General features: G+C 43.2%; 2 protein-coding genes across 3 annotated transcripts; both read left to right on the top strand.

Moving 5' to 3' along the window:
* Positions 1 to 1,219: 1,219 nt before the first annotated feature.
* On the top strand, positions 1,220 to 12,166 carry LOC133561261 (unique cartilage matrix-associated protein-like). The gene is made up of 5 exons (XM_061914622.1): positions 1,220 to 1,343; positions 1,414 to 1,473; positions 1,532 to 1,624; positions 6,569 to 6,667; positions 10,628 to 12,166. The coding sequence occupies exons 1-5, from the start codon at positions 1,304 to 1,306 to the stop codon at positions 10,714 to 10,716; spliced, it is 381 nt and encodes a 126-aa protein (XP_061770606.1). The 5' UTR covers positions 1,220 to 1,303; the 3' UTR covers positions 10,717 to 12,166.
* LOC133561256 (uncharacterized) lies at positions 10,983 to 12,166 on the top strand. 2 transcript variants are annotated; one of them, XM_061914613.1, is made up of 2 exons: positions 10,983 to 11,708; positions 11,742 to 12,166. In XM_061914613.1, exons 1-2 carry the CDS (start codon positions 10,983 to 10,985, stop codon positions 12,144 to 12,146), a joined length of 1,131 nt encoding a protein of 376 aa, XP_061770597.1. In that variant the 3' UTR covers positions 12,147 to 12,166. The 2 variants fall into 2 exon arrangements, with proteins under 2 accessions (XP_061770597.1, XP_061770598.1); XM_061914614.1 differs by having other exon boundaries at positions 10,983 to 11,972; positions 12,006 to 12,166.
* Positions 12,167 to 13,441: the final 1,275 nt, after the last annotated feature.

Below are 13,441 nucleotides of genomic sequence, written 5' to 3'. Positions count from 1 at the left end.
TTATTTTCTGTTTGCTTCGTCACCATGGTTACATATTAGTTCCACCTGTTACTCCCGGTTCACGCATACCTGTTTTTCTAATCACCATCCTATATAAGCCAGCCTTTTCTGTTCAGTCTTTCTGGGTTCCTAATTTGCTTTACAAGCAACAAGTGACGACTGCTTTTCATGTACATTCTCACTAGCTTACATGCTACGCCTTTGTTTCATTTTAGCTCTCATGCTGTTTTGTTTTCCCTTTTCGTGCCAAGTTTAGTTTTTCTGTTTATATTCCTAGCTTTCATGCTAGCACAATTTGTTTAGCACCAGTGTCTTTGTTCCTTAGCTCCTTTTGTTACTTAAATAAATCTTTATTTCTTACCTTTGCTGTGTTCTTGCCAACGCATCCTTGGAGGAACAAACCCGGCATCGCTATGCCAACCAGCCGTTACAATAATCTCACAAAAACACTAGTAACACAATAAGCAGACAAGGGATTTCCAGAATTATCCTGTAAATGTGTCTAATAACATCTGAATTGCTCCCACTGTCCTTGTCTTTTTTTTTCTTGTCCTTCACTCTCACTTTCCTCATCCACAAATCTTTCATCCTCGCTCAAATTAATGGGGAAATTGTCGCTTTCTCGGTCCGAATCGCTCTGGCTGCTGGTGGCCATGATTGTAAACAATGTTCAGATGTGAGGAGCTCCACAACCCGTGACGTCACGCGCACATCGTCTGCTACTTCCGGTACAGGCAAGGCTTTTTTATTAGCCACCAAAAGTTGCCAACTTTATCTTCGATGTTCTCTACTAAATCCTTTCAGCAAAAATATGGTGAAATGATGAAGTATGACACATAGAATGGAGCTGCTATCCCCGTTTAAATAAGAACATCTCATTTCAGTAGGACTTTAAATGGTTGGGCATTTGATTCCTGGATGATGATTCAGTTCTCATTTCAACACAGTTCTCCATTCACACACATTTTTATGCCATGTCATATTCTGTGTGAGTGTGAATGTTGTCTGTCTTGTTTGGCCCTGTGATGAGGTGGTGACTTGTCCAGGGTGTACCCTGCCTTCCGCCTGTGTGCAGCTGAGATAGGCTCCAGCACCCCCGCAACCCCAACTAAATAAAACTGTGATTTACATGTGAATGAGTTCATTTTCATCTGAATAAAATAAAAATGCTACATTTGCTGGTATCACGAAAGAGGCCCCTCCCTCCCCCTGAGGCCCCTCCCACCTCCCAACGTGTTGATGCAGACCTACTTTGCTCCGTGGCACTCGGGTGCAGACCACCTTCCACCTTCCTCTGTGCAACATGTCCTGGACTCTGCTCGTCCTGGCTGCCCTCCTCGGCGGTGAGTGATCCCCCCCCCCCCCCCCCCCCCCCCCTCCCGGGGGTGAGCGCTCTAACCACTTTCACTTCAGTTTCTAGTCTTGCTGACGGCGCAGCAGTGCAGGATGACTCCAAGTCAGCTGATGCCAAAGGTGGGCACACGCCATGGAAATATTACCTGGGCTGGCTTTTAACCTCTGACCTTTGCAGAGGGCGCTCGCACGGTCTTCATGCCTGAGGTCGACGCCGACAACTTTTTCAAACGCCGCACTCGCCGCTCCGTGAGATACTACGAACAGCTGGGTGAGTTACTACCAAAAGCTGGGTGAGTTACTATGATCAGTTGGGTAGTTACTACCAACAGCTGGGTGAGTCACTACCAACAGCTGGGTGAGTTACTATGATAAGCTGGGTAGTTACTACCAAAAGCTGGGTGAGTTACTATGATCAGCTGGGTGAGTTACTATGATAAGCTGGGTAGTTACTACCAAAAGCTGGGTGAGTTACTATGATCAGCTGGGTGAGTTACTACCAACAGCTGGGTGAGTTACTATGATCAGCTGGGTAGTTACTATGATCAGCTGGGTAGTTACTATGATCAGCTGGGTGAGTTACTATGATCAGCTGGGTGAGTTACTACCAACAGCTGGGTGAGTTACTACCAACAGCTGGGTGAGTTACTATGATCAGCTGGGTGAGTTACTACCAACAGCTGGGTGAGTGACTATGATCAGCTGGGTGAGTTACTACCAACAGCTGGGTGAGTTACTATGATCAGCTGGGTGAGTTACTACCAACAGCTGGGTGAGTTACTACCAACAGCTGGGTAGTTACTACCAACAGCTGGGTGAGTTACTATGATCAGCTGGGTAGTTACTACCAAAAGCTGGGTGAGTTACTATGATCAGTTGGGTGAGTTACTACCAACAGCTGGGTGAGTTACTATGATCAGCTGGGTGAGTTACTATGATCAGCTGGGTGAGTTACTACCAACAGCTGGGTGAGTTACTACCAACAGCTGGGTGAGTTACTATGATCAGCTGGGTGAGTTACTATGATCAGCTGGGTGAGTTACTACCAACAGCTGGGTGAGTTACTACCAACAGCTGGGTGAGTTACTATGATCAGCTGGGTGAGTTACTACCAACAGCTGGGTGAGTTACTATGATCAGCTGGGTAGTTACTACCAACAGCTGGGTGAGTTACTATGATAAGCTGTGTAGTTACTACCAAAAGCTGGGTGAGTTACTATGATCAGCTGGGTAGTTACTACCAAAAGCTGGGTGAGTTACTATGATCAGTTGGGTAGTTACTACCAAAAGCTGGGTGAGTCACTACCAACAGCTGGGTGAGTTACTATGATAAGCTGGGTAGTTACTACCAAAAGCTGGGTGAGTTACTATGATCAGCTGGGTGAGTTACTACCAACAGCTGGGTGAGTTACTACGATCAGCTGGGTGAGTTACTACCAACAGCTGGGTGAGTTACTATGATCAGCTGGGTAGTTACTACCAAAAGCTGGGTGAGTTACTATGATCAGTTGGGTGAGTTACTACCAACAGCTGGGTGAGTTACTATGATCAGCTGGGTGAGTTACTATGATCAGCTGGGTGAGTTACTACCAACAGCTGGGTGAGTTACTATGATCAGCTGGGTGAGTTACTACCAACAGCTGGGTGAGTTACTATGATCAGCTGGGTGAGTTACTATGATCAGCTGGGTAGTTACTACCAAAAGCTGGGTGAGTTACTATGATCAGCTGGGTAGTTACTATGATCAGCTGGGTGAGTTACTATGATCAGCTGGGTGAGTTACTACCAAAAGCTGGGTGAGTTACTACCAACAGCTGGGTGAGTTACTACCAACAGCTGGGTGAGTTACTACCAACAGCTGGGTGAGTTACTATGATCAGCTGGGTAGTTACTACCAAAAGCTGGGTGAGTTACTATGATCAGTTGGGTGAGTTACTACCAACAGCTGGGTGAGTTACTATGATCAGCTGGGTGAGTTACTATGATCAGCTGGGTGAGTTACTACCAACAGCTGGGTGAGTTACTACCAACAGCTGGGTGAGTTACTATGATCAGCTGGGTGAGTTACTACCAACAGCTGGGTGAGTTACTATGATCAGCTGGGTGAGTTACTACAAACAGCTGGGTGAGTTACTACCAACAGCTGGGTGAGTTACTATGATCAGCTGGGTAGTTACTACCAAAAGCTGGGTGAGTTACTACCAACAGCTGGGTAGTTACTATGATCAGCTGGGTGAGTTACTATGATCAGCTGGGTGAGTTACTACCAAAAGCTGGGTGAGTTACTACCAACAGCTGGGTGAGTTACTACCAACAGCTGGGTGAGTTACTACCAACAGCTGGGTGAGTAACTATGATCAGCTGGGTAGTTACTACCAACAGCTGGGTGAGTCACTCCCAACAGCTGGGTGAGTTACTACTTACAGCCGGGTGAGTTACTACAATCAGCTGGGTGAGTCACTTCTAACAGCTGGGTGAGTTACTACCAACAGTCAGGTGAGTTACTACAATCAGCCAGGTGAGTTACTATGATCAGCTGGGCAGTTACTATGATCAGCTGGGTGAGTTACTATGATCAGCTGGGTGAGTTACTACCAAAAGCTGGGTGAGTTACTACCAACAGCTGGGTGAGTTACTACCAACAGCTGGGTGAGTTACTATGATCAGCTGGGTAGTTACTACCAACAGCTGGGTGAGTCACTCCCAACAGCTGGGTGAGTCACTCCCAACAGCTGGGTGAGTTACTACTTACAGCCGGGTGAGTTACTACAATCAGCTGGGTGAGTCACTTCTAACAGCTGGGTGAGTTACTACCAACAGTCAGGTGAGTTACTACAATCAGCCAGGTGAGTTACTATGATCAGCTGGGCGAGTTACTATGATCAGCTGGGTAGTTACTATGATCAGCTGGGTGACTTACTATGATCAGCTGGGTAGTTACTATGATCAGCTGGGTGAGTCACTACTAACAGCTGGGTAGTTACTATGATCAGCTGGGTGACTTACTATGATCAGCTGGGTAGTTACTATGATCAGCTGGGTAGTTACTATGATCAGCTGGGTGAGTCACTACTAACAGCTGGGTAGTTACTATGATCAGCTGGGTGACTTACTATGATCAGCTGGGTAGTTACTATGATCAGCTGGGTGAGTTACTATGAACAGCTAGGTAGTTACTATGATCAGCTGGGTAGTTACTATGATCAGCTGGGTGAGTTACTATGAACAGCTAGGTAGTTACTATGATCAGCTGGGTAGTTACTATGATCAGCTGGGTGAGTCACTACTAACAGCTGGGTAGTTACTATGATCAGCTGGGTGACTTACTATGATCAGCTGGGTGAGTTACTATGAACAGCTAGGTAGTTACTATGATCAGCTGGGTAGTTACTATGATCAGCTGGGTGAGTTACTATGAACAGCTAGGTAGTTACTATGATCAGCTGGGTAGTTACTATGATCAGCTGGGTGAGTCACTACTAACAGCTGGGTAGTTACTATGATCAGCTGGGTGAGTTACTATGAACAGCTAGGTAGTTACTATGATCAGCTGGGTGAGTTACTATGAACAGCTAGGTAGTTACTATGATCAGCTGGGTAGTTACTATGATCAGCTGGGTGAGTTACTATGAACAGCTAGGTAGTTACTATGATCAGCTGGGTAGTTACTATGATCAGCTGGGTGAGTCACTACTAACAGCTGGGTAGTTACTATGATCAGCTGGGTGACTTACTATGATCAGCTGGGTGAGTTACTATGAACAGCTAGGTAGTTACTATGATCAGCTGGGTAGTTACTATGATCAGCTGGGTGAGTTACTATGAACAGCTAGGTAGTTACTATGATCAGCTGGGTAGTTACTATGATCAGATGGGTGAGTTACCATCCTAGAAGACAGAGGGAAAGTTTCAGGAGCTGTCTGGCAAAGTGAGCATCTTCAGGGTGGCTGCTAAGTCAATCAGGTGGAGCATGTGCAGAAGGAGGCGCGGGGTCGTGTGGAGTAAAGAAGTGGCCTCCAAGTGCAGGGGTGTCAGAACTTCAGTTTGGCCCACGAGATGTCATGACTTTAATTACAAATCTAACAGCAATCCATTTTGAAAAATCATTCATATACTAATTCGGTGGCGACTTGTCCAGGGTATACACCGCCTTCTGCGAGAATGAAGCTGAGATAGGCTCCAGCAGCCCCCGCCACACCGAAAAGGACAAGCGGTAGAAAATAGATGGATAGATGCTACCTCTTTGTCTCTATCTTGTGGACAATGCAAGTATTTCAGGTCGAATGGCCGTTTATCAAGTCATGAATAGCAGCATATACTTATATGACCCAATGCAAACAACCTTCACTAGTCATGCTGCAAATAAAAATAAATACATTGGAGCAAACAAAATGCCAACAGACATGCTCACACACACACACAACACCATTTGTGGATATTATAAAAAATGTCCAGGCACCATAAACACATTTTTGAAGTACACCCTTTTAAAATCATGGCATGATGGGAAATTACAAAACACTCTCCACACGTATTCATGTTTGCTGCATTTTAGCTGCTTGATATTTCTCATCGATGACAAAACTTTAAGTCACAAAAGTAAACAAGGTAGGAGTCAAACTTTCACATATCCAATGATATGAATTCCATGATATTAATATGATATGTACACATAATAATATGTACACATAATTCATAATATATGTGCACATGATCATTCATAATATGTACACATAATTCATAATAATATGCACACATAATTCAGAATAATAATAATAATGATGATAAATAATATATGTACACATAGTTACTTTACATACAGTCGGCTTTGGGCCCTCCACCAAATATTTGTCCAGCTCAATGTGGACCCCAGGGGAAACAATTTGGTGTGATTAAATGAGGGGGGCCCCGGCTGAGCAGGTGTGTGTGCTCTCCATAGCTGAGCAGGTGTGTGTGCTCTCCATAGCTGAGCAGGTGTGTGTGTGCTCTCCATAGCTGAGCAGGTGTGTGTGCTCTCCATAGCTGAGCAGGTGTGTGTGCTCTCCATAGCTGAGCAGGTGTGTGTGCTCTCCATAGCTGAGCAGGTGTGTGTGTGCTCTCCATAGCTGAGCAGGTGTGTGTGCTCTCCATAGCTGAGCAGGTGTGTGTGCTCTCCATAGCTGAGCAGGTGTGTGTGCTCTCCATAGCTGAGCAGGTGTGTGTGTGCTCTCCCTAGCGGAGCAGAAGGTCCAGCGGGCCAACAGCGAGCGCTGGAGGGAATACAACGAGGATCGACACAAGAAGTACGAGAACTACGCCGAAGAAGACCGCGACGGTATGAAAAGCTTTTATCCTAGTATTGTTTTTTGTGAAACTGTATTGAATCCAACAGAACAACACACAGCACCACAAAAACAATGTCATCTAATTCCAAAAGCAAAGCAGCCCCAGCAACACCACACACAGCAATGGAGATCACACACAAACACCACACACAGCAATGGAGATCACACACAAACACCACACACAACAATGGAGATCACACACAAACACCACACACAGCAATGGAGATCACACACAAACACCACACACAGCAATGGAGATCACACACAAACACCACACACAGCAATGGAGATCACACACAAACACCACACACAACAATGGAGATCACACACAACAATGGAGACCACACACAAACACCACACACAGCAATGGAGATCACACACAAACACCACACACAGCAATGGAGATCACACACAACAATGGAGATCACACACAAACACCACACACAGTAATGGAGATCACACACAAACACCACACACAGCAATAGAGATCACACACAAACACCACACACAGCAATGGAGATCACACACAAACACCACACACAGCAATGGAGATCACACACAAACACCACACACAGCAATGGAGATCACACACAAACACCACACACAACAATGGAGATCACACACAAACACCACACACAACAATGGAGATCACACACAAACAGCACACACAACAATGGAGATCACACACAAACACCACACACAACAATGGAGATTACACACAAACACCACACACAACAATGGAGATCACACACAAACACCACAATGGAGATCACACACAAACACCACACACAACAATGGAGATCACACACAAACACCACACACAACAATGGAGATCACACACAAACACCACAATGGAGATCACACACAAACACCACACACAACAATGGAGATCACACACAAACACCACACACAACAATGGAGATCACACACAACAATCCAGTGGACTAGCTCATTAAATGCATTTCTTCTTGGATTTTCTTGACAACAAACACTAATTGCATTAGATGTCAGTTCATCTTCAATGAGGCCACATTGCAGGTAACAATAGAGGAAGTTGATGTACATTGTACATGTACATTTGATTTTACAGTCAAAGTGACAACTCAAGTCAACACAATTTTACTGTAAAATACAGGAGGGTTTTTTTTACAACCTAATGGGGTTGATGGACAAATGTAATTTCACCACACCTCATGTGTGTGTGTGTGTGTGTGTGTGTGTGTGTGTATGAGTGCGCGTGTGTGTGACAATCATTGCTACTTTCACTTGAAATAGAAAAACAGTACTACGTTTTCTTACAAAAAAAAAAAAAAACATTTTTATTCTGGCAACTGAGCTGCCACTTTTTTAACATAAAAAGTGGTACTTTATTTATTTATACAACATAAACATACACACATTTACATACACATACTGTATACACACACACACACACATATATATATGTACATATATATACAAACCCCTTTTCCATATGAGTTGGGAAATTGTGTTAGATGTAAATATAAACAGAATACAATGATTTGCAAATCCTTTTCAAACCATATTCAGTTGAATATGCTACAAAGACAACATATTTCATGTTCAAACTCATAAACTTTATTTTTTTTGCCAATAATAATTAACTTAGAATTTCATGGCTGCAACACGTGCCAAAGTAGTTGGGAAAGGGCATCTTCACTACTGTGTTACATCACCTTTTCTTTTAACAACACTCAATAAACGTTTGGGAACTGAGGAAACTAATTGTTGAAGCTTTGAAAGTGGAATTCTTTCCCATTCTTGTTTTATGTAGAGCTTCAGTCCTTCAACAGTCCGGGGTCTCCGCTGTCCTATTTTACGCTTCATAATGCGCCACACATTTTCCATGGGAGACAGGTCTGGACTGCAGGCAGGCCAGGAAAGTACCCACACTCTTTTAATACGAAGCCACGCTGTTGTAACACGTGGCTTGGCATTGTCTTGCTGAAATAAGCAGGGGTGTCCGTGATAAAGTTGCTTGGATGACAACATATGGTGCTCCAAAACCTGTATGGACCTTTCAGCATTAATGGTGCCTTCACAGATGTGTAAGTTACCCATGCCTTGGGCACTAATACACCCCCATACCATCGCACATGTGTAAGTTACCCATGCCTTGGGCACTAATACACCCCCATACCATCACACATGTGTAAGTTACCCATGCCTTGGGCACTAATACACCCCCATACCATCACACATGTGTAAGTTACCCATGCCTTGGGCACTAATACACCCCCATACCATCACACATGCTGGCTTTTACACGTTGCACCTATAACAAGCCGGATGGTTATTTTTTTCTTTGTTCCGGAGGACACCACGTCCTCTGTTTCCAAATATAATTTAAAATGTGGACTCGTCAGACCACAGAACACTTTTCCACTTTGCATCAGTCCATCTTAGATGATCTCGGGCCCAGCAAAGCCGGCGGCGTTTCTGGGTGTTGTTGATAAATGGGTTTAACTTTGCATAGTAGAGTTTTAACTTGCACTTACAGATGTAGCGACCAACTGTAGTTACTGACAGTGGTTTTATGAAGTGTTCCTGAGCCCATGTGGTGATATCATTTACACATCGATGTCGGGTTTTGATGCAGTACCGCCTGAGGGATCAAAGGTCAGTAATATCACTTACATGCAGTGATTTCTCCAGATTCTATGAACGTTTTGATGATTTTACGGACCGTAGATGGTAAAATCCCTAAATTCCTTGCAATAGCTCGTTGAGAAATGTTGTTCTAAAACTGTTTGACAATTTGCTTACAAAGTGGTGACCCTCACCCCATCCTTGTTTGTGAATTACTTAGCATTTCATGGAAGCTGCTTTTATACCCAATCATGGCACCCACCTGTTCCCAATTAGCCTGCACACCTGTGGGATGTTCCAAATAAGTGTTTGATGAGCATTCCTCAACTTGATCAATATTTATTGCCACCTTTCCCAACTTCTTTGTCACGTGTTGCTGGCATCAATTTCTAAAGTTTATGATTATTTGCAAAAAAAAATAAAGTTTATGAGTTTGAAAATGAAATATGTTGTCTTTGTAGCATATTCAACTGAATATGGCTTGAAAAGGATTTGCAAATCATTGTATTCTGTTTATATTTACATCTAACACTATTTCCCAACTCATATGGAAACGGGGTTTGTACATACACATATATACACACACACACACATATATATACACACACACACACATATATATACACACACATACATATATACACATATAGATACATATATACATACATACACACACACACACATATATATATATATATATATATATATATATATATATACATACATACACACACACACATGAGTGTATGTATATAAATATATACACATACCTACTTGTGTGTATATATACACACACACACACACACACACACACATACATACATACATATATATATATATATATATATATATATATATATATATATATATATATATATATCTATCAGTATAACAATTTTGGACTCACCTTCTCATTTCAGTGCGTTTTCTTTATTTTCATGACTATTTACAGTGTAGATTGTCACTGAAGGCATCAAAACTATGACACCTGTGAAGTGAAACCCATTTCAGGTGACTACCTCTTGAAGATCATGGAGAGAATACCAAGAGTGTGCGAAAAAGTAATGAGAGCAAAGGGTGGCTATTTTGAACACACTGGAATATAAGACATGTTTTCAGTTATTTCACATTTTTGTTAAGTACATAACTCCACATTCCTAGTTTTGATGTGACAATCTACAATGGAAATAAGATTGAATGAGGAGGTGTGTCCAAACTGTGGTCCTGTACTGTATTTATGTACATACATACTACATCAAGAGGTGTCATTATTGTTTCAAACAAAATAGTGTAATAATATGTCTCTCAGTACAAATGGTGACCTTGTTTTAAATCCACAGAGCAAAGTGAAAGAAGGAGGGAGACAAATGAGCAGTTTCGGGAGTATCACTACGATGGCCTCTATCCCCGATATCACTGGTTCCACTAGTGAGGTTCCACTGCACCATTTTGCAACTACACTTACATCTTCATAGAGCTACAAATGTTTGGGGACACCTGTATCGTGCAGTGTATGTTGTTTGGGGACACCTGTATCGTGCAGCGTATGTTGTTTGGGGACACCTGTATCGTGCAGTGTATGTTGTTTGGGGACACCTGTATCGTGCAGTGTATGTTGTTTGGGGACACCTGTATCGTGCAGCATATGTTGTTTGGGGACACCTGTATCGTGCAGCGTATATTGTTTGGGGACACATGTATGGTGCAGCGTATATTGTTTGGGGACACCTGTATCGTGCAGTGTATATTGTTTGGGGACACCTGTATGGTGCAGCGTATATTGTTTGGGGACACCTGTATGGTGCAGCGTATATTGTTTGGGGACACCTGTATCGTGCAGTGTATATTGTTTGGGGACACCTGTATGGTGCAGCGTATATTGTTTGGGGACACCTGTATGGTGCAGCGTATATTGTTTGGGGACACCTGTATCGTGCAGTGTATATTGTTTGGGGACACCTGTATGGTGCAGTGTATATTGTTTGGGGACACCTGTATCGTGTAGCGTATGTTGTTTGGGGACACCTGTATGGTGCAGCGTATATTGTTTGGGGACACCTGTATCGTGCAGTGTATATTGTTTGGGGACACCTGTATCGTGCAGTGTATATTGTTTGGGGACACCTGTATGGTGCAGCGTATATTGTTTGGGGACACCTGTATGGTGCAGCGTATATTGTTTGGGGACACCTGTATGGTGCAGCGTATATTGTTTGGGGACACCTGTATCGTGCAGTGTATATTGTTTGGGGACACCTGTATCGTGCAGTGTATATTGTTTGGGGACACCTGTATGGTGCAGCGTATATTGTTTGGGGACACCTGTATGGTGCAGCGTATATTGTTTGGGGACACCTGTATCGTGCAGTGTATATTGTTTGGGGACACCTGTATGGTGCAGTGTATATTGTTTGGGGACACCTGTATGGTGCAGCGTATATTGTTTGGGGACACCTGTATCGTGTAGCGTATGTTGTTTGGGGACACCTGTATGGTGCAGCGTATATTGTTTGGGGACACCTGTATGGTGCAGCATATGTTGTTTGGGGACACCTGTATGGTGCAGCGTATATTGTTTGGGGACACCTGTATGGTGCAGCGTATATTGTTTGGGGACACCTGTATCGTGCAGTGTATATTGTTTGGGGACACCTGTATGGTGCAGTGTATATTGTTTGGGGACACCTGTATGGTGCAGCGTATATTGTTTGGGGACACCTGTATCGTGTAGCGTATGTTGTTTGGGGACACCTGTATGGTGCAGCGTATATTGTTTGGGGACACCTGTATGGTGCAGCATATGTTGTTTGGGGACACCTGTATCGTGCAGTGTATGTTACTGAAGTCAATTGTAAATAAAGGAAAACCTTTTGCTTCAACTCTTCTTTTTTCTATGCAACTAGACTGCAAGCAGAATAAAAATAGAGTTCAGAAGACACTTGTTATTGCCAAGGAAGGCAGCACATGACAAAGATGACTTCCACTGATGGCTCCAACACACGTCGGCGTGGTGGAGAATGGAAAAGAGAAGGGCTGCTGGGGAATATGAGAGCAGAAGAGGTGATCTGCACAAGTCATCAGGAGGAAAGTATTTGCTGACAACCGTCAAAAGTCCTGCCTCTGACGTCCAACACCTGCACTCTATTATCATCAAATATCTTCCACGTCTTTTGGAGGAACAGTCCAGTGCATGACTTGCTCCTGATGGGCCCCTCAGACCTCTCAGAAGGACTCTCTCCAAAGTTACATCCAAATTCAAGTTAAGGACTTTGTGCACAATGTCAATAATCCAGGATAATGACCATAGATTGCATTTTGAAATGTAAACTACCACAGAATTTTTATATAAGACCTAATGACCAGCTCAGTGGCCTAGTGGTTACAGTGTCCACCCTGAGTTCAAACCCTGGCCGAGTCATACAAACCCCGTTTCCATATGAGTTGGGAAATTGTGTTAGATGTAAATATAAACAGAATACAATGATTTGCAAATCATTTTCAAGCCATATTCAGTTGAATATGCTACAAAGACAACATATTTGATGTTCAAACTCATAAACACTTATTTTTTTGCAAATAATCATAAACTTTAGAATTTGATGCCAGCACCACGTGACAAAGAAGTTGGGAAAGGTGGCAATAAATACTGATAAGTTGAGGAATGCTCATCAAACACTTATTTGGAACATCCCACAGGTATGCAGGCTAATTGGGAACAGGTGGGTGCCATGATTGGCTATAAAAACAGCTTCCCAAAAAATGCTCAGTCTTTCACAACAAGGATTGGGAAACGGTCACCACTTTATGAAAAAATGCGTAAAGAAATCATCAAACAGTTTTAGAACATTTCTCAACGAGCTATTGCAAGGAATTTAGGGATTTCACCATCTACAGTCCATAAAATCATCAAAAGGTTGAGAGAATGTGGAGAAATCACTGCACGTAAGCCATGACATAACGGACCTTCGTTTCTTCAGACGCTACTGCATCAAAAAGCGACATCAGTGTGTGAAGGATATCGCCACATGGGCTCAGGTACACATCAGAAAACCACTGTCAGTAACTACAGTTGGTCGCTACATCTGTAAGTGCAAATTAAAACTCTACTATGCAAAGCCAAACCCATTTATCAACAACACCCAGAAACGCCGCTG

This window comes from Nerophis ophidion, linkage group LG10 (assembly GCF_033978795.1).
Source record: "Nerophis ophidion isolate RoL-2023_Sa linkage group LG10, RoL_Noph_v1.0, whole genome shotgun sequence".
Classification (NCBI taxonomy): Eukaryota; Metazoa; Chordata; class Actinopteri; order Syngnathiformes; family Syngnathidae; genus Nerophis; species Nerophis ophidion.
The sequence above is the reverse complement of the archived record's forward strand: the minus strand, read 5'-3'. Positions and strand labels throughout refer to the sequence as shown.